Source organism: Pongo pygmaeus, chromosome 5 (genome assembly GCF_028885625.2).
Source record: "Pongo pygmaeus isolate AG05252 chromosome 5, NHGRI_mPonPyg2-v2.0_pri, whole genome shotgun sequence".
Lineage (NCBI taxonomy): Eukaryota > Metazoa > Chordata > Mammalia > Primates > Hominidae > Pongo > Pongo pygmaeus.
In genome coordinates, this window is record NC_072378.2 from 111,184,778 (window position 1) to 111,205,294 (window position 20,517).

The following is a 20,517-nucleotide window of genomic DNA, read 5'->3' on the forward strand; positions in this document are numbered from 1 at the left end:
GTCTCAAAAAAATAAAAATAAAAATAAATAAAAGTTAGCTGAGCATAGTGGCATGTGCCCATGGTCCCAGCTACTTGGGGGGCTGAGGTGGCAGTGAGCCGTGATCATGCCACTGCACTCCAGCCTAGGCAACAGCGAGACCCCATCTCAAAACAGAAACAATAAAAAAGAACACAGATTAAAAACAAAATACAGGCTGGGCTCAGTGGCTTATGCCTGTAATCCCAGAACTTTGAGAGGCCAAGGTGGGAGGATTGCTTGTGCTCAGGAGTTTGAGATCAGCCTGGGTAACATGGCAAGACCACATCTCTACAAACAACAACAATGGGAGACTATACTTTCAGGGACCATTTCTGGGGATCATAGTTTGTTACTAGAGAAGTTTCTCTGTGTAGAGCATTGAAATATAAAAATGCAGAATAATCATTTACATAACATTTACCTTGTATTGGTTATTATAAGTAATCTAGAGATTAATTAAAGCATACAGGAGGATATACATAGGTTACATGCAAATACTACACCATTTTATATCGGGGACTTGAGCATCCATACATACGGGTATCTGAGGAGGTGCTGGGTTCAGTTCCCCACAGATACCAAGAGACTAATGTTAATTTCATTTCCCCAACCTCCACACCAGAACTCTGAAATAAGAATAAGAAAAGGAACAGTTGGGATAGACAATATCAGAAGTATGTGGAAATGATAACAGTGGAAGGAAAGCTGATCTAGGCCTACTCAACAAATTTTAATCTTCATTCAGGTAAAAACAAATTAGATTTATGGATGCAAATTTGAGCCAGCAATTAGATGGCTCTTAGGAGTAATAAAAAAAAGACTGAACATCATGCCTTCCAAAGACTGAGGGAAAGAGAAAGATAGATAGGAGACTTTGGCAAAGTAGCACTTTAGCCAACATCATTAGCCTAAATCTTAGTGAAGAGAGGTTAGAAGAAGGTAGAATTTTCATGGAAGGATCCATTTTTCTTCACTTCAGAATTAAGGGAAAAATTAGGAAGCTGAATAAGAACTAATGGCCTAATTTCTTTGTTTCTTTCAAAAATCAAATCTTTAAGTTAAAATTTCAATAACCAACAGAAGAAGGTAGAACCAATTTTGTGAATTTACAAAATACTTGCTTATTGACACTATTGCCAAGGTCATTAAATAAGTTATCAAGTTACCTCAGAGCCCAGTGATTTAAATAATGCTTTCTGAATGTGTCCTTTTCTGTTTTAAAAAGAAGCTGTATTAGGTTCTTGTGTTCCTGTAAAGAAATACCTGAGGTCGGGTGATTTATAAAGAAAAGAGGTTTAATTGGCTCACGATTCTGCAGGCTGTATAGGAAGCATGGCCCCAGCATCTGCTCAGTTTTCTGGTGAGGTCTCGGGGAGCTTTTGCTCATGGCGAAAGCAGAGTGGGAGCAGCAGGTCACTTGATGAGATTGGGAGCAAGAGTGTGGGTGGGGAGCTGCCACACTCTTAAAACAACCCAATCTCTAGTGAACTCAAGCAATAACTCACTTATCACCAAGGGAATGGTGCTAAGCCACTTGTGATGGATCCACCTCCAAAATCCAGTCACCTCCCACCAGGTCCCACCTCCAACATTGGGAATCACATTTCAGCATGAGATATGGAAGGGACAAACATTCAAACCATATCAGAAGCCTATCTTAGGCCGGGCACAGTGGCTCATGCCTGTAATCGCAGCACTTTGAGAGGCCGAGGCAGGCAGATCATTTGAGGTCAGGAGTTTGAGACAAGCATGGGCAACATGGTGAAACCCCATCTCTACTAAATATACAAAAACTAGCTAGGCATGGTGGCACACGCCTGTAATCTCAGCTACTCGGGAGGCTGAGGCAGGAAGCTCTCTTGAACCCATGGGCAGAGGTTGCAGTGAACTGAGATTCTGCCACTGCACTCCAGTCTGGGCAACCAAGCAAGGCTCTGTCTAAAAAAAAAAGAGAAGCCTATATTAAACTTATAAAATTTAGTATCATTTCCACTAGCCTTTTCTTGAGTGCATTTGTTCACTTTGGACTATTTTTCCAAATTCATTTACAGTCATGCATCTCTTAACAATGAGGATATGTTCTGAGAAATGCATCCTTAGGCAATGTCATTGTTGTGCAAACATCACAGAGTGTACTTAGACAACCCTACATGGTGTAGTCACTACATACCTAGGCTATAAGGCATAGGTAAAGCCTATTGCTCCTAGGCTACAAACCTGTATAGCATGTTACTGCACTGAATGCTGTAGGCAGTTGTAACACATGGTATTTGTGTATCTAAACATGGAAAAGGTACAGTGAAAGTACAGGATTATAATCTTATGGAATCACTGTTGTATATGTGGTTCATCTTTGACCAGAAATGTTATTATGTAGCACATGACTGTAATTCCACTATTGATTAGAGACTCCATAACCCACACCTACCTGTTCATTTGCATGCACATTTAGCCGATAGGTGACTTTATCACTAGATCAATCCAAGAATAAGTTTAAAGAGCATGTCCCCTTTTCTTGTTTTTTAATAAATGTAAAACATGGAAGTACATGATACCTCAAAGGAGCATGAATCACAAATAGGAGTCCACATCTACAGAGCCTTTGCAACCACTTTCATATCTTCAAAGTGCTCTACCAAAGTATCGGAGTCAGTCAGTCATGCAGGTAGGCTGCCAACCATGGCTGAGCCCTCAGGAACCATCTTGATGACCAGCATAGACACGGTCTGTTGTATTCATTCAAACTTGCCAGGAACCAAAGATCTGAGAGTGGTAAGTCTGGTGTGCCAAGAATGAAACTCCAAGAAAGAAACAGAATCAAATTTGAATTTAGGCCGGATGTGGTGGATCATGCCAGTAGTCCCAGCGCTTTGAGAGGCTGAGGTGGGCAGATCACCTGAGGTCAGGAGTTTGAGACCAGCCTGGGCAACATGGTGAAACCCTGTCTCTGCTAAAAATACAAAATTAGCTGGGCATGGTGGCGGACACCTGTAACCCTAGCTACTTGGGAGGCTGACACAGGAGAATTGCTTGAATCCGGGAGGTGGAGGTTGCAGTGAGCCAAGATCACACCATTGCATTCCAGCCTGGGTGATAAGACCAAAACGCCATCTCAAAAAAAAAAAAAAAAAAAAAAAAAAAAAATGGAATGTAGGTGAAATTAATAAAAATTTAAATAAACTAACAGATTAAACCTTTCATTGTTCAGGAAGGAACAGAACAATTTTTGATAACTTGTGAAATATCTGGCACAGAAATTATTTAGAGCCACTAAATAATTTCAAGTTACCTAAAAATCCTAGTGATTTATTTTCTATTTTAAGATGAAGTCTACTTTAAACTTCTAAAATGCAGGGTTCTTTAAACTGGCATCTAAATCCAAGCTGGTTTTGGTTGGTAATTCCTCTAGGACATTTTACTAAATCTTGATCTTATCTAAATGATGCTATGTCGTAGATGGACTGTTTATTTGTTTTGTTTGTAATCCAGGGAAAATTATTTTTTTAAAAAAAAACAAGTAGAAATAACAAAGGCTTTTAAAGAATTTTTAGTATTAGAAATGTTTTCAAAATTAGGTTCCTTAAACCATTAACCATCTCTTCCTTCTGAACTCTTCTTTTTTCTGCCCTTTGGTAGCTATGAAATAATCTGCACTCCAGAAACTTCTTTTTTCCCAGTCCTTTTTAATGTCTTAACAGTGCCATGCGTGATTATCTACACCATGGAAACCCATCTTAATGAAATGGAAAGATCAGCTGTTTAAAAAAACAAACAGAACCAATCACCCATGCCTCCTACGTCCTGTTAGGCCAAAGGTCTGCTCTCCACCTGGTCAGCTGCTGAGGAGGGGGCAGGTACCTGTACCATAGTTTAGCCACAACAGAAATATCATTAAAAAATAGACACTGGGCTACCAAAAGATGTCAGTCCTTAAAAATGTTGGCAAGCAAAGAAATTTTTCTCTAAGCACATCTTAGAGATACTTTAGTCCAAAGGCACAGTTGATCAGATTAAAGAAGCTAAGATTACATTTTGGGGCTGGTCTAATCAATGAATATCAGTGGCCATAAAGTTTTATTTCAGTGTTTTCTGGTGTAAAGGGATAAATTTTATGTACTCAAATCTATGGAGTTCATTTTTTTCCACTTTTAATCACCTCGCTCAGCTTGCTGGTGTGCAGTGCTCATGCAAAACTTCCTAAGGGAGTGCCCCACTTGTTTTAATTTACTTCCTCTAGCAAAAACACAGCTAGAGGAAACACAATCGTTTAAAAAAGAAAGAAAAAAACAAAATAAACTGTCTCATTTCATTCAGAAGATTTCTGTTCATCCTACTTTTAAGTCAAAGGGTAGTGTTAAGTTTTGATTTGCAACAAACTCAGATTATCCATTAACCCACGCTTGCAGGCTTTCTACTCCCTTTCAGATGTACGTCTATTTTTTTAAAGGGCCCAGGCTTTTTGAGTTTACCTTTCAAAAAAGTATGTTTAGGCAGAATGGTCTTCTAGAGTTATGGAATAGCTTTTCAAATGTTGGATGGATATTTTCTTAGAATTACTCCAAAATGCAGTAAATGAGAAGCAACAAGCTGAAGGTGCCAATCTCTGGTATGAACAGCAGTGAGTAAAAGTGCTTTGAACTTAGTGTCCGTATTGGAAAGTAGGAAGTTGAAAGAATCAGTTTGAATTCCATAATTGCTGTAAATATTATGTAGCATTTATTATCCCATTTTTTGATGTACCATGTAAATGTAAAACATACAGGTCCCCTCGCTCCCCCGAAGAGTTTATTCTCCTAGACATAAAATGAGTGTACATGCCTAGCCATTGTCCACCCCTTTTCAGTTTGATGATGTGTATCTTATGAGGAAGGACAGAGATGAGAGAATCAAAATCATTATAAACGAATACAGATGATGACTGGGTGACTGAAATCTTATCTCCCACAGAGCATAGTTAACTGCAGCAGCAGTGGATGATAACTACTGGGTGGGGGTAGAGGGGTTGTTTTGCTCAGTTCTGCCTAGAAGACAGTTGTAGTTATTTTAGTCCCACAGTCTCTACTCCTCCTTGGGCCTGTTTTTGCCCTGCTTTCCTGGCCTCTGTATACGGCCTTTGTTAGCACTTTGTAGTTGTCAGTCAGCTGTTACTCCAAGTCCTCTGTCAGAAATAAAGTTACTTTTGTTTGAAGAGTCTCCAGTAATCCCCCTTCTTTTTAAACTATGACTCCCCGAAGATATATAGTCTAACTTGTGTGCACCAGTATTTTATCATATTTATTTAATAAATTCCATAAACCTTACATAAAATATATTAAACAAAAAGTACTCACCCCCTTAAAAGGAGGAAGATAATGACCATCAAGGCATGGCCAAATTACACAGTCTTAGGAAACAGTACAGTAGGTAATTATTGGACCTTTTTGATCAATGGCATCCTTGCTTTGCAGGTATGTACCACCACTGCGCTTCACAGGTTTCTGTAAATAAAGTGATTTGGGGTTCCCTTCTGTTGGGCATTCTTCTATCGTGAAACCATTTGGTGATGAGAAGCTTGAGTTCTAATGCATGTTCGTTGGCTTTGTTGGAGCTGCTTTTGTATTGTGGCCACCCATTTAACTTCCTCTGTGGTTGGTATATGAGAGCTAGAGGACTCTGCCTTAGCTGCTTCATCAGAACGCCATCTGATGTCTCCAAATGTCTTACACTGTGGCTCCCCTGTAAGAGAGGTGGAGAGGAGAGAGGCCAGGGCTGAGGCCATTCCAGTGAGATGATCACTTTTTTAGGCTGCTGCCTGAGACCTCTCAAACAGGATCTGTCTGTGGGCTCTAGCGAGGGGAAAGGAACCTGCCTTCAGTTGGCTGGTCAGAAACAATTACCCAGGGCCAGGTGTGGTGGCTCATGCCTGTAATTCCAGCACTTTGGGAGGTCAAGGGTGGAGGATTGCTTAAGCCCAGCAGTTTGAGACCAGCCTGGGCAACGTAACAGGACCATGTCTCTACAAAAATGATTTAAAAATTAGCTGGGTGTGGTGGCATGTACCTGTGGTCCCAGGTACTCGGGAGGCTGAGGTAGGAGAATTGGTTAAGCCCAGGAGGTCGAGGCTGCAGTGAGCTCTGATTGCGCCAGTGCACTCCAGCCTGGGCAACAGAATGAAACTCTGTCTCAAAAAGAAAAAATGTTTCAGGCACAGTCAGTGTTGAAGATGTGAATTAGCAAGGTTTTGTTAATCTCCTGGAAGTGTGCAACCCAGGATTAAACAGATGTTTAAGAACATAAATAAAAGATGAATTCCTGGCCGGGCGCAGTGGCTCACACCTGTAATCCCAGCACTTTGGGAGGCCGAGGCAGGTGGATCATGAGGTCAGGAGTTCGAGACCAGCCTGACCAACATGGTGAAACCCCGTCTCTACTAAAGATACAAAAATAAGCCAGGCGTGGTGGCAGGCACCTGTAATCCCAACGACTCAGGAGGCTGAGGCAGGAGAATTGCTTGAACCCGGGAGGCGGAGGTTGCAGTGAGCCGAGATTGTGCCACTGCACTCCAGCCTGGGTGACAGAGCGAGACTCCATCAAAAAAAAAAAAAAAAAAGATGAATTCCTGACACTTAATACATTTAGATAAAGTCTAACTTATCCTTAAAGTTAACTTTAAACAACTGCTCTACAGCATAATATTATCCCCGTGTAGACAGTGACCTCTAGTATAAGCTTTAAATTGGTTTAAAAAATAGATTAAGTATGAAAACATCTCTTCAACATTTTCATATCTCTACACAACTCTTTATTAGAAATATCCATTTTGTCCTATATTCACTTTCTTCTGAACTAAAGTGCATGCCAGTCTCCAGAGGATGACAGATGAGCAGAAATTTATAAAACAGTTAGCAGCAGTTGTGGATGGCCCAGGCTACAAGTAGAACATACCAGACCTCCTGGGTACTACTGTCTCAGTGAGAAAGGATCCAGAGATCCAGCATCCCCAGATTCCCTCACATACTGACCAAAGAAACTTTTTTAGTTTGCAGATTTTGGTGGGAATAGGGAAGGAGTATTAGAAGCTGAAGTTCTTGCTTTATTTAAATAATCATGGCAGTAACAAAATTCAGTTAAATAATGCCCCTTCTAGGCCGGGCGTGGTGGCTCATGCACTTTAGGAAGCCAAAGCAGGCAGATCACTTGAGGTCAGGAGTTTGAGACCAGTCTGGCCAACATGGTGAAACTTCATCTCTACTAAAAATACAAAAATTAGCCGGGTGTGGTGGTGCATACCTGTAATTCCAGCCACTCTGGAGGCTGAGGCAGGAGAATCGCTTGAACCGGGGAGGTGGAGGTTGCAGTGAGCTGAGATCGCGCCACTGCACTCTAGCCTGGGCGACAGTGAAACTCCATCTCAAATAAATTAATTAATTAATTAATAAATTAATTAAATAATGCCCCTTCTAGTTGAAGAACTAAGTTCCCACCTAAGCATAATTTGGATTTACCCAATTTATCTTCTTTCAAAATACCTCAAACATTTCACCTTATTATTCCTTTTAAGGATTACAAAGTAGAGCAGGGGGGAAATCATAAACCACTAATAAAGAATAATAGCCATTTGACAGACAGGTGTTCTTAGTTTCATTAAAAAAAAAGATGCCTGGTAGATTCAGTCTTTTATGAATACTAAAGAATGTCTCTTATTTTTGTTTGTTTGAGACAGGTTCATTTTGAACCTAACCTGGTGTTCTCAGGGAACATAGGTTAGAGGGGAGAGATTTAGGAGTGAGGGCTCAAGCAAGAAGCATGTTAGAAGACTCCTGTAGTGGTCCCGGTGAGGAGTGAAAGGAACGGAACTAAAATACCATGAGGAACGTGGGCCAAAGGAAACAAGTCTGAGAGATTTAGAAAGTAAATCATCAGGATTCACTGGTGACTCTTGGATTTGAAGAGGGAAAGGGAATAATCTAGGGCAGCTGTCAGTTTCTGCCATGGGTAGTTGGGCTAACAGTAGTGTATTAACTGAAATGGGGGGCAGGCAATTTGTGAGGGTGAGTTGAGTTCAGCACAGGGCCTGTTGATTTTGAGGTGCCTTTGAAACAGGAGTGGATATGTCTAATTTTACATGAAGTGTCTACTAAAGACAATGTGTAGAGACATTAACAGGGCTGGGTAGGAACACGGAATACCTCAGGTGCCAAATGAAAATTTTTGGCAATAACAAGAAGTTAGGAAGTTGAAGAGGGTAGAAGAGGCAGCAGAAATGTAGATGGATAAGAACATGTTGGCATGTTTAAGTGACATTGTGAATAAACCTGTCCTACTGGGACAGATGGGATTAGGGCTGAGATCAAAGCAGGCCTAATGCAGTTTGCAGACGTGTTTTGTTAAGACTTTTGTAGAGCTGGATCACACAGTGTCCTAAATTTAAATTAGGTGCCAACATTTCCACACAAAATCCGGATTTCTGACTTTTCTTTTAAATTAAAGGGCTCGTAGAGGTAGATTTGGCAACATTGGTAGACCTATATGATAATAATCGACTGAAGTATATGTCCTTTCTCTCCAATGAACCTGTTTTACTTATGTTATTTCGCTGAGCCCTTAGACATTTAAATTTTCTACTTTTTTTTTTAATCCAGGCTTATAAGTCAGATGAATTTTTTACTTCTGAGTCAAAGATCAGGAGGTAATAAAGGTACAAAGATAGATTAGCAACAGATTACGGAGAGCTTTGAATACCAAACTAAGGAGTGTAAATGTAGGCAGCGGGCCACCTTTGAATAAGGAATTGATGAGATTAAAGCCATATTTAGGAGGACTATTCTGGACCAGTATGAAAACACAAAAGTTAGGGAAAACAGTTAATAGTTTTGAAAGAGAAGAGAAAAAGGAGATGGTGTTGGGATACGTAAATGGGCTTTTAAAATGCAAAATGAGAAGTGTTTTAAAGAGATATCACCCAGGAAGGCTATTCACTGCCACATGGGCAGTATATGGGTGGTTGTATTTGGTGGGAAATTTGCTTGCAGACTTCCAGAACTCAGACCAATATGTGGTGTGGGGGATGGTGATTGTTGGGCATTATGGAAAGGTCAAACAAAATATGCTCACTGGCTATCTATGGCCCACAGGTCACTGTAGTCTCTGTTATAAGTACACTAAGTGGAGGAGAAAGGTCCTTTAAAAAAAAGAAAGCTAAAATTAATATCTGATTGTTATTACCTGTGTGCCAAACACTGTTCTAAGCTCTTTACACAGACATTTTATTTAATCCTCGCAACCAATTTCTGAAGTAGGTACTTTTCCAATTTCCATTTTACAGACAAAGAAACTGAAACCCTAGAGGTTAAGAACTTACCCAAAGCCACAAGGCTGATAAGAACAGAACCAGGACTTGAATGCAAGCAGTCTGCCTCTCCAGAGGTTTATCTTTTAACTGCTATGTTAAGCTGCCCCTGCATTTTAATCTGTTCTAATGCTACACAAATAGGCAACTTTACAGGTAGAGAACCTTATGCTTTATTCTAGACGCTCTGTTATAACTCATTTCAGGGTGTCAATTTGGTTCAGGTCCTCCTGGAAGAAATAAAACTCCAGAATTGACCCTTGAACTGTCTCTTAGGGAGCAGATAATGTAACGGGTCCTTGGGCGACCTTGAGAGAACAGGTATGTTCAAATGTCTGTTCTCTTCCTTTAGCTAATGGATCAGTGTAGCTTATAATTGCATGCTTCTAACCCTTTGTTGAAAAATAAAAACTCTTATAAAAATGCTTTTTTTTTTTTTTTTTGGAGACGGAGTCTTGCTCTGTCACCCAGGCTGGAGTGCAGTTGTGCAATCAGCTCACTGCAACCTCTGCCTCCCGGGTTCAAGCTATTCTCCTGCCTCAGCCTCCCGAGTAGCTGGGATTACAGGCGTGCACCACCATGCCTGGCTAATTTTTATATTTTTATTTTTAGTAGAGATGAGGGTTCACCATGTTGGCCAGGCTGGTCTCGAACTCCTGGCCTCAGGTGATCCACCCACGTCGACCTCCCAAAATGCTGGGATTACAGGCGTGAGCCACCATGCCCAGCCTTAAAAATGCTTTTAAAAATGAAAACTAAAACGTGTTAATTTTTTTCATATGTTTTCATGAAAAAGTATCACAGGACAAGTTTCATAAATATTCAAATTTGGAAAAAGTTGCAAGCCCATAACATTACAGAGAAGCAAATGCATTTGATGCAAAGCCTCAAATTTGTCAAGTTTTTCTACCGTATTTAGTGTGGTTTCTTTCTCTTTGGCCTATAGATGAAACATGTAAATGAAAGATTTCAAGATGAAAAAAATAAAGAGGTTGTTCTCATGTGCATTGGCGTCACTTCAGGAGTTGGACGACTGCTCTTTGGCCGGATCGCAGATTATGTGCCTGGTGTGAAGAAGGTTTATCTACAGGTACTTTTTTACACCTTTTTTCCCTTATCAAAAATTACTGTCATCACCCGATGGCTCATTAAATGTACTTACATGCTTAAATTCTTTTTTTTTCTTTCCTTTTTCTTTTTGAGACGGAGTTTCGCTCTTATTGCCCAGGCTGGAGTGCAATGGCACGATCTCAGCTCTCCGCAACCTCCACCTCCCGGGTTCAAGGGATTCTGCTGCCTTAGCCTCCCAGGTAGCTGGGATTACAGGCATGTGCCACCACGCCAGGCTAATTTTTGTATTTTTTTAGTAGAGATGGGGTTTCTCCATGTTGGTCAGGCTGGTCTTGCACTCCCGACCTCAGGTGATCTGCCCGCCTCGGCCTCCCAAAGTGGCTTAAATTCTTCTATAAAAATGAGAAATATTTTCTACAACATAACTTCTATAGGCAGTTTTTCAAGGACAAAATCAGTTATTAGTTTGGGTTTTAAACATGAGAAATTGGCAATGAAACAACAATTTCTTTGTTTTGTCACGGAACTCCACCAAACCAGAATGGTTTTCATCCATTGCTTTTTCTATGAAGAATGTTTTTTGGTGTAGTTCTCATAGTCATGTGCAGATCCTGTGCCCTTTGCATGTCTTATGAAATTTAGTTGTGTGTGTGACTTTTCAGCTTCTTTACTGCAAATTGCCTCCTCGTGTTTTGGGGTGAGCATAAACAAATGCTAATTCCAAGATCATTACTGACAGTCAACAGAACAGGTATTGAAGTGACTCCTTCATGCCACACACTCTGCTAAATGCTGAAAACTTAAGTGAAACATGGTCTGTGCCCTCACCTAGTAGCTAATGGTCTCACGGGAGAAGATAAAGCAGTGTTGCAGCACAGTGGAATAACGGGTTTGCTAGATGGGTGCCATGGCAACACAGGCACCATGCATCTGAGTCACTAGTGAAGGTCTGAGCAGAGTTAAGAGGTGAGGACCAAATATGTAGATAAGGAAGACAGAGAAGCATGCTCCGAGCAGAGACAAACACATGGGAAAGCTGTGGAGGTGTGACATGGGATGTTATATCTGGGAAACGAATGTTTGAATGGAATAAAGGGAGAATAGTGGATGGATTGGTTGGGGGGATGGACAGGAAGCAGCTTGGGAAGGGCCGTTATGTACATGAGCTCTATCCTGCAATCTACTAGGAGCTATTAAAGGATTTTAAGCCAGAGAGTGACATAAATTGGGGTGGCGGGGGTTGGTGTTGTTTTGTTTTTTGAGGCAAGGTGTCACTCCATTTTCCAGGCTGGAGTACAGTGGTGCCATCACAGCTCACTGCAGCCTCGACATCCCGGGCTCAAGCAATCCTCCCACCTCAAACTCCTGAGTAGATGGGACTACAGGTGCGTGCCACCATGCCTGGCTAATTTTTGTATTTTTTTTTTTTTTTCTGTAGTAACAGGGTTTCGCTGTGTTGCCCAGGCTGGTCTCGAACTCCTGGACTCCGACAATCCACCCATTTCAGCCTCCCAAAGTGCCGGGATTACAGGTGTGAGCCATGCCCAGCCTGAGTTGTGTTTTATAAAGATCAATTTCGGCTGTGTGTGGTGGCTCATGCCTGTAATCCCAGCACTTTGGGAGGCTGAGGCAGGTAGATCACCTGAGGCCAAGAGTTTGAGATTAGACATGGTGAAACCCCGTCTCTATTAAAAATACAAAAATTATCCAGGCATGGTGGCACATTCCTGTAATCCCAGCTACTCAGCAGGCTGAAGCAGGAGAATCACTTGAACCTGAGAGGCAGAGGTTACAGTGAGCTGATATTGTGCCACTGCACTCCAGCCTGGGTGACAGAGCAAGACTCCATCTCAGAGAAAAAAAAAATCAATCTGGTAACCGTGAAGAGTGGAATGGAGTGGAGGAAGGGACAAGAGTTGAGATAGTCACAAAAGGCCACATACTGAATGATTCCATGTATATGAAGTGTCCAGAATAGGAATCTCTTGTCTCCTTTCATAGAGAAAGAAGGTAGATTTGTGGTTTTAGGGGCTAGGGAAAGGAGGGAATGGGGAGTAACTGCTACTGGGTTTCTTTGTGGGGTAATGAAAATGTTATAAAATTAGATAGTGATGAAACTCACTGAATTGTACACTTTAAGTGGGTGAATTTCATAGAATATGAATTATATCTCAATAGAGCTATTTTTTAAAAAGGCCAGGCATGGCAGCTCATGCCCATAATATCAACACTTTAGGAGGCTGAAGCAGGAGGATCACTTGAGGCCAGTTCGAGACAATCCTGGAATCATAGTGAGACCTCATCTCTACAAAAAAAAAATTTTTTTTTAAGTTAGCCAGGCACGGTGGCACATGCCTATAGTCTTAGCTATGCAGGAGGCTGAGGTGGGAGGACTTTGAGCCCAGGACTTTGAGATTACAGGGGAGTATGGTCATGCCACTGTACTCCAGCCTGGGTGACAGAGTGACACCATGTCTCTAAAATTTAGAAAAAAAGAGTAGAGGTCCAGGGACTAGTTGGAAACTATATTAAAGTAGTCTAGGCATTTAGGCAGGAAGAACAAAGGCAGAGATACTGAGATCAAATGGAATAAGCTAGGGACATAGAGAATGAGAATTTGATGAAGCCACTTAGGCTGGATCTGAGATTTGTGGCTCAGGTAATGGCGTAGATGATTTTGCCATCTTATCAAGATCAATATGCAGTAGATCTAAGTATGATGATGAATTGGGTTTTTTTTAATTGAAAAAATTTTTTCACCCAACTTACCTGCCCTTGCCCCAGTGATGAGTTTGTTTTTGCCATGTTAAGTTTGTGATGCCTGTAGGAAAGCCAAGTAGGGTTTAGAGCTCATGGAAGAGTCTGGATAAGAGGCCTGTGGGTTAGGAGGCCTGTGGGTTTGGCATTCATGGGCTGCATGAAGTAAGTGGAGGACTAAGGAGACGGAAAGGGAGTGGCCAGATAGGCAGGAGGGAAAACAGGGATGAGAGTGTTTCTAGGGGCAGGAGTGGTCAGCAGTGTTAGTAGCTAGTGACAAAGAGGCTGAAAGGTTTTTGTTGAATTTAGAATAGGGAGGCTATGAGTGAGCTTACAGAGAATTGGTTTCTACAGGTGCGGAAAATTGATCATGACCATTTGAACAAATGGAAATATAGACAACTTTGTCCAAACACTTGGCTGTGGAAGGAAGGTAAAGGCAAGCCACAAGGGGGGCCTTAGGATTTGGGGATTAAGCCTGTCTAATTATATTATACATGAGAGGCAGTATTTGAGCAGGGCCTTGAAAAAGAGGTGAAATTTGGACACAGGAAAATGATTGGAAAAGGCATTTCAGATAAAGTTAACTTCCAGTAATTGACTTGAAGTAATAACAGTCAACCATTTATTGAGGACTTTCATGTGCCAGACAATGAACTAAGGGCTCTACATGCATTATCTCATTGATCCTTGCCCCAGCCCTTTAAGAGAGGAGGTACTATTGTTATTTCCACTTAGAGATGTGAACACTGAGGAACAGAGAGGCTACCTCACCGTGGGTGTCTGTGTGTATAGAGGTCCAGGCAGTCACAGGACAGTCTGGTCACACAGCTAGAAGGAAGTGAAGAGAGTTGGTAATGTGCTGCTTTTAAAAATGTATTTATTGTATCATGATCACTTTGTCAATACCTCACTGTGGACATCCTCATCTAACATTTAGTTTTGTTCTCTAGTGTCAAGGGAGCCCTCTAATGGACACTTATTGCACTACAGACTTTCAGCTTTCATTCATTCAAAAAATTGAGTGCTTCCTGTGCCCCAAGCACCAGTTCAGATGCTGTTAGGGTGATGCAAACAAGACAGACATGGTCCCTGAGTTCCTAAAGCAAGCCTGAGGCAGGAAGAAGCTGAATGTGTTTGGAAACCCAAGAAGACAGGGAAAGTGGCATGGGAAGGGACTGGAAAGTTAGGGTGGGTCAGATTAGACAGAACCTTGAAAGCCAAGATGAAGAGACTTTGCTTTAAGAGTAGTGGATTTTGGCCGGGCGCAGTGGTTCACGCCTGTAATCCCAGCACTTTGGGAGGCCAAGGCTGGCGGATCACGAGGTCAGGAGATCAAAACACAAAAACCTTGTCTCTACTATAATTACAAAAAATTAGCCAGGCTTGGTGGCACGTGCCTGTAGTGCCAGCTACTGCGGAGGCTGAGGCAGGAGAATCGCTTGAATCTGGGAGGCAGAGGTTGCAGTGAGCCGAGATCACACCACTGCACTCCAGCCTGGGTGACAGAGTGAGACTCCATCTCAAAAAAAAAAAAAAAAAAAAGTAGTGGACCTTTGTTGGAGGGCGTAGGTCTGATTTTATGTTTTTAAAGTCACTGTGGTTGTTCTGTGTGTGGAGGATGGATTACAGGGAGGGAAACAAGAGTGCAAGAGGGGAGGAAGACCTGTTAGGAGATCAATTCAGGGTCCAGGTGAGAGATGATGGACTGTGGTGCTGTAATAGATAAAGTCATGATATATTTTATATATCAGCATTTTATTCCAAAACAATTTTTGAAAGTCCTCCTACCCTAGATAGGGCAGACAGATTATCTGCAACATTTTTGGAGCACATTTTAATACCTGAGTGTTTCCAGTAATTTACAAAAGAAAATATAGCCTTTCCTAACTTGCCCTATGTTGGTCTGCAGTTACACAGCAGTAAGTTAAAAGTTAGTATTGGGGGTCAAATATTTCACTTTGGATGAAAGTTTAGCCACAATCTGGCTTCTGTTAGGCCTTATCTAATTTTTGCATCCAAATGTAGAGCATCGTTTGTGGCACCCAGTAGTACATGCTGAGTCACAGGTGTGACAGCTGCATTTCAAACAAGCCTGAGAAGGAGAAAGCAAGCCCTTCGGTGTGTCCTGTGGTTGCGAGGAGCCACCCACGGACTCCACCTTGTGAATGCAGCGGCACAGGACGCAACACAGGCCTAACCCATGCAGGATGCTGGACTCGCTCCCTTGTTCACTACCTCCTCTCTCTCCTTTTTCCTGGCTTCCTTGCCCCAACTTCCCAAACACACAGTGCGGTTTTTGATTCTTGGCTCTTCTCTGCTGCAGTTGACTCCAGCCCTGCCTGTTTGTTCCTTCCTTTTTCTCCGTCCCTGGCTCTCTGCCTTTTGGCCCATCCTTTAAGTCTTGGAATGCTCTTGGGCTTACCTTCTTTCCATTCATTGGTGGTGAGTTTTCTCAGACATACCTGCTCTCTGCTTTCATCTTTCAACTTCTTGGGGCTGTGACAACTCTTCCCTCTTTGTCCCCTGGAAGCCAGTTCTGAGTAGCAGCCAGGCCTAGAACACTGGTGACACAGACACACTTCATAGCCCTCCCACATGGTCTAGTTTCAGATCATGGTAATCCCTAGTCTAGGAGGCTGCCGAGCCCAAGAGCACAGGCTCTGGAGTGAGAAACCAGTTCACCCCAGTTCTACCACCAACTTGAGAACCAACAGAGGGCTGTGGTGAGGATTCTTGGTGGCAGGTTATGTAAAGTGCCTAGCCCAGACTGGATGATTAATAAATCCTTGCATCTGTTATGTTTTAATATCCTATTAAATACTGAAAGCAGATCCTGATTTGGAATAGGTCTCAAGAAAGGAGACCCTAGTTAATCCTGAATTAGAGTCTTTGCTTATAGGTAACAAAGAATTTAGGAATTTATCTCACATTTTTGCTTAAGAGTTCTGAATTTAAACTTCCATCAAGGTCCTGGGTCCCAGGTATTTTCAACCTAATAATTCTAAATATTGAGTGGTTGGTTGCAGTAGCTTATGCCTATAATCCCAGCGCTTTGGGAGGCCAAGGCAGAAGGATCCCTTGACCCCAGGAATGCAAGACCAGCCTGGGCAATATAGTGAGACCTCATCTCTACAAAAAATTAAAAAATTAGCTGGACATGGTGGCCTGCACCTGTAGTCCCAGCTACTTGGGAGATTGAGATGGGAAGACTGCTTGAGCTGGGGAGGTTGAGGCTGCAGTGAGCTGTGATCATGCCACTGCATACCAATCTGGGTGGCAGAGTAAGACTTTGTCTCAAAAAAATAAAAATAAAAAATAAATGCTGAGTCAAGTCTACTGCTCCTGCCAGAAGAGATGACTGAAATGCATTACATAGAATAATAATGGTTAAAGAAAAGCTTTGCAAAAGTTCCCAGAATATATACTTTATTGGGACAGGAGAAGCTACGTGTGTCGTGGTATCTTTTTACTATTTTCTTAACCTTATAGGCCTGTGTTTCTAGTCACCATTAAATTACTACAGATTTGTGTTTTTAATGGAATATATAAGTGTTTTGGAAGGGTGAGAATATTTCAAAAGTTTGAAAGTTAAAACTTGTATGAAAGAATTGAAAACTTGGAATTTAGGTCACTTTTCCATTGTGTCATATTTCTCTGTGACATGGACATATTGAAGCATGGACATCATGTCCATACACATAAAGCAGACAACCCAGACAACACACACGTGTGCACAGGAACGCTCTGGAAGGATGCAAACCGAACTGTTAAGTGTTGATTCCTGAGGAGGTGAATGGGTATGGGTTGAGAGTGAGAAGAGGTTGTAGGAAGACTTTCATATATTACTGTGTACATTTCTGTAAGGTTTGAATTTTAAAAAATATATTCATGAGTTATTTTTATAATGTAGAAATATTAATGACTTTCCTATCCATCAGCCTGCGTAAGCTTCCTCTTCCAGTTCAGGTAGAATGAACTGGATCAGTGTTGCTCCATTTTCCATTTGCCTAAAGATATCTTGGGATGAGGGTATATACTTTATCAAATGTAAGCTATTTCCAAAGTAGTATATCCAAATACTTAACAATTTCCCAGCCTAAGTGAACGATCAGAGGCTCCATACTCAGTCTCATCTAGACTGTGGCACTGGGTATGAACATATCAAATGCATGTTTCTCCATCAGGCAGAAGTGAGAGTAACCATGTGCCATGGAGAAGGTTGACAGACTCCCTGTGAAGCACTTCGAAGTGACACCGGCCTCTGTGTGCTTCAGAAGAATCCAGCCACCTGCTGTGTTGCCTGACATTTTCCTTTAGTTTGTGATGGGCCAGCAGAACTCTGTTGCCAACTGTTTTCTGTCCTGGGTGCCTAGCCAGAGGTTCTGAAAGTCTGGAGACTTTATATTGGCTAAACTTTAGGAACGTCAATTACATGTCCATCTCCAAGATGCCTTCTTTTATTCAGGTGCAGCTCGTTGTTTCCTCTTGAGCTACACTTAAGATTCTTGAGCAAAACCTAAACTGACATTTCTCCAGCAATGCTCTCCTTGAGATAGAAATGGGAAAGGTAAGAGCAAAAGGAATCTTTTGTTCTCATGTGCATACACTAACTCATAGAAGGTTAATTCTTCTATAGCCTGTGCTATTATAACAAGTATTATATATTTATGATATATTTCCTTAAAGAAAACAAAAGCAATATAGACATCTAAACTGTCACTGGCTTATTAAGTGTCAGTGCCAGAGCCTAGGAGAAAATAAGGAGCCTGTGAATCCCTTATTCGAATCTAACCAGACCTGCTGTGTTTGAGAGCAAGTTTTAAAAGATTGTATGTAATACTAAGTTTATTCATCTTTCACACTGAGTCCCAGCATCACCAGATCAGTATTTGATGCCTGGATCAATCTTTATTCTGGGGAGTGATGAAGCATTGAACCTGCTATATGTATAGTTTGCCGAACGTCGGCATGTGCTCCTTGTGGCCCAGGCATCCCTGCATATAAGGAATAGGTATGTTCTCACCAGCCTCACCTACTTACCTCCACATTTAGCCAGATTCTGGGTATTAACATCTGCTGGGAAAGAGCATCACTACAGTAGCTACAAATAAGGTGAAGAAGCAAAGTATTTTTCTGAAAAGTACTTAAAGAATAGATGTGTAAATTTCTATAAACACAAGTCTTAAAGGAAAATGAAACATTTTTACATTTAAATAACTACATAAATCATTGCCTAATTTTAATAAGAATATAACTTAATATAGCTTGAATGGAGAAAAGGACAACTTGCAGTCAGGGAAAGTATTAAGAAATAATATGCTCAGGCTGGGCGTGGTGGCTCATGCCTGTAATCCCAGCACTTTGGGAGGCCGAGGCAGGCAGATCACGCGGTCAGGAGATCAAGACCATCCTGGCTAACACAGTGAAGCCCCGTCTCTACTAAAAATACAAAAAAATTAGCCAGGTGTGGTAGTGGGCGCCTATAGTCCCAGCTATCAGGAGGCTGAGGCAGGAGAATGGTGTGAACCTGGGAGGCAGATCTTGTAGTGAGTCGAGATCGCGCCACTGCACTCCAGCCTGGGCAACAGAGCAAGACTCCGTCTCAAAAAAAAAAAAAAAAAAGAAAAGAAATATTATGCTCAAAATATATAGCAATAAGTTAGAAACTTTTACTTGAATAATTTTTACAAAACTGACCAAAGAACAAAAACGTGAAGAGGCCAAGTTCCAAGACTCATGTTACGTAAATTGTTTTAAAACAACATTAGCACTTAACAAAGTTGAAAAGTTAACAAAGCCAAGTACTGTACTAGGCTTCCAACATTAACTAAGTATAAAATTCCACAGAGCTGGTTTTCTTATCTTTAAAGAAATTTGTTGGCAAGTGGTACTGGTATTAAAAAAAAAAAAAAAGGAAATATGTACTGACCAAAATAGAAAAAAAATATGAAGCACATTAAAAGAAAAAATATATATTCCTGAAAACCTTGTATAATTACAGTGGCATGGTTGGGAATGTTTGGTCTATAGTTTTAACAATTAAATCCATTGAATCTGGCCCCGTACCATCCTAAAGTTTTATTCTAGATTCTTTGGAGTTTGTGATTATAGATATGTTTCTAAGATTTAAGTAACTTTCCATGTTTATCTCCTTTTATGTTTGTACATAGAATAAACTTGTTTCTATTGTTAAGCATATCAGAGTTGGATGCAGTGGCTCACGCCTATAATCCCAGCACTTTGGTAGGCCAAAGCAAGTAGTTTGTTTGAGCCCAGGAGTTCAAGAATGGCCTGGGCAACATAGTAAGACCCCATCTCTACAAAAAATAAAAAATTAGCCGGGCATAGTGGCATGTCCCAGCTACTTGGGAGACTGAAGTGGGAGGATCACTTTGAGCCCAGGAGATTGAGGCTGCAGTGAGCTATGATCGCACCACTGCATTCCAGCCTGGGCAACAAAGTGAGACCTGTTTCAAAAATAAAAAATAAAAAATTGGGGTTTATCTACTTAGATTTTCAATAAAAATTACTACTTAAATCTTCACCTACTTGTTAATTTCAGACCTCTTCTACATTTTGATTTATCTTTAAATATCTTTTTGTCTCAATAAATGGGAAGTACCAGGAAGTCTTTTTACTTGCTCAAGGTCATAGAGAGCTTAGAACCTGGTAGTGTCCCTCTGAGCCCCCGTTCTTTCCAACCTGCCAGGCTGTAGGCCCAACAATTACTCACCACTAAGAAATTATGCTTGTGCTGTCATGGAAGTTGCATTGGAGAAAAGGATATTTAACTGGCAAATAAAAATCAGGAGAATGGGGAGATTTTGTTCTTTTGAAATGCTAGTGTGAAGTGCTAGGCTTATTTTTCAAATGCCCAACTCGTATTCTTTTCTTTTCTTTTTTTTTCTTTTTTTTTGAGAGGGAGTCTCACACTGTCACCCAGGCTGGAGTGCAGTGGCGCGATCTTGGCTCACTGCAAGCTCCGCCTCCCAGGTTCACGCCATTCTCCTGCCTCAGCCTCCCGAGTAACTGGGACTACAAGCACCCACCACCACGCCCGGCTAACTTTTTTTTTTTTTTTGTATTTTTAGTAGAGACGGGGTTTCACCGTGTTAGCCAGGATGATCTTGATCTCCTGACCTCGTGATCCGCCCGCCTCGGCCTCCCAAACTGCTGGGATTACAGGCGTGAGCCACCGCACCCAGCCGGCCAACTCGTATTCCTAAACTAATCATAATTTTACCATAAGACCGTATTTTAGTGATTGAAGGAAAAATGTACCGAACTGTATGATATGATGGTGTCAAAAAGAACTAACCCAATATGAAACACTTTTC

The 20,517-nt window shown here is 41.4% G+C and overlaps 1 protein-coding gene across 1 annotated transcript in view; it reads left to right on the forward strand.

Moving 5' to 3' along the window:
• The window catches only part of SLC16A10 (solute carrier family 16 member 10), a 140,317-nt gene that overhangs the window by 113,610 nt on the left and 6,190 nt on the right, over positions 1–20,517 (forward strand). Inside the window, exon 4 of the mRNA XM_054492240.2 lies at positions 10,296–10,439. Coding sequence (XP_054348215.1) covers positions 10,296–10,439 — 144 coding nt within the window. The remainder of the gene's footprint in view (positions 1–10,295; positions 10,440–20,517) is intronic.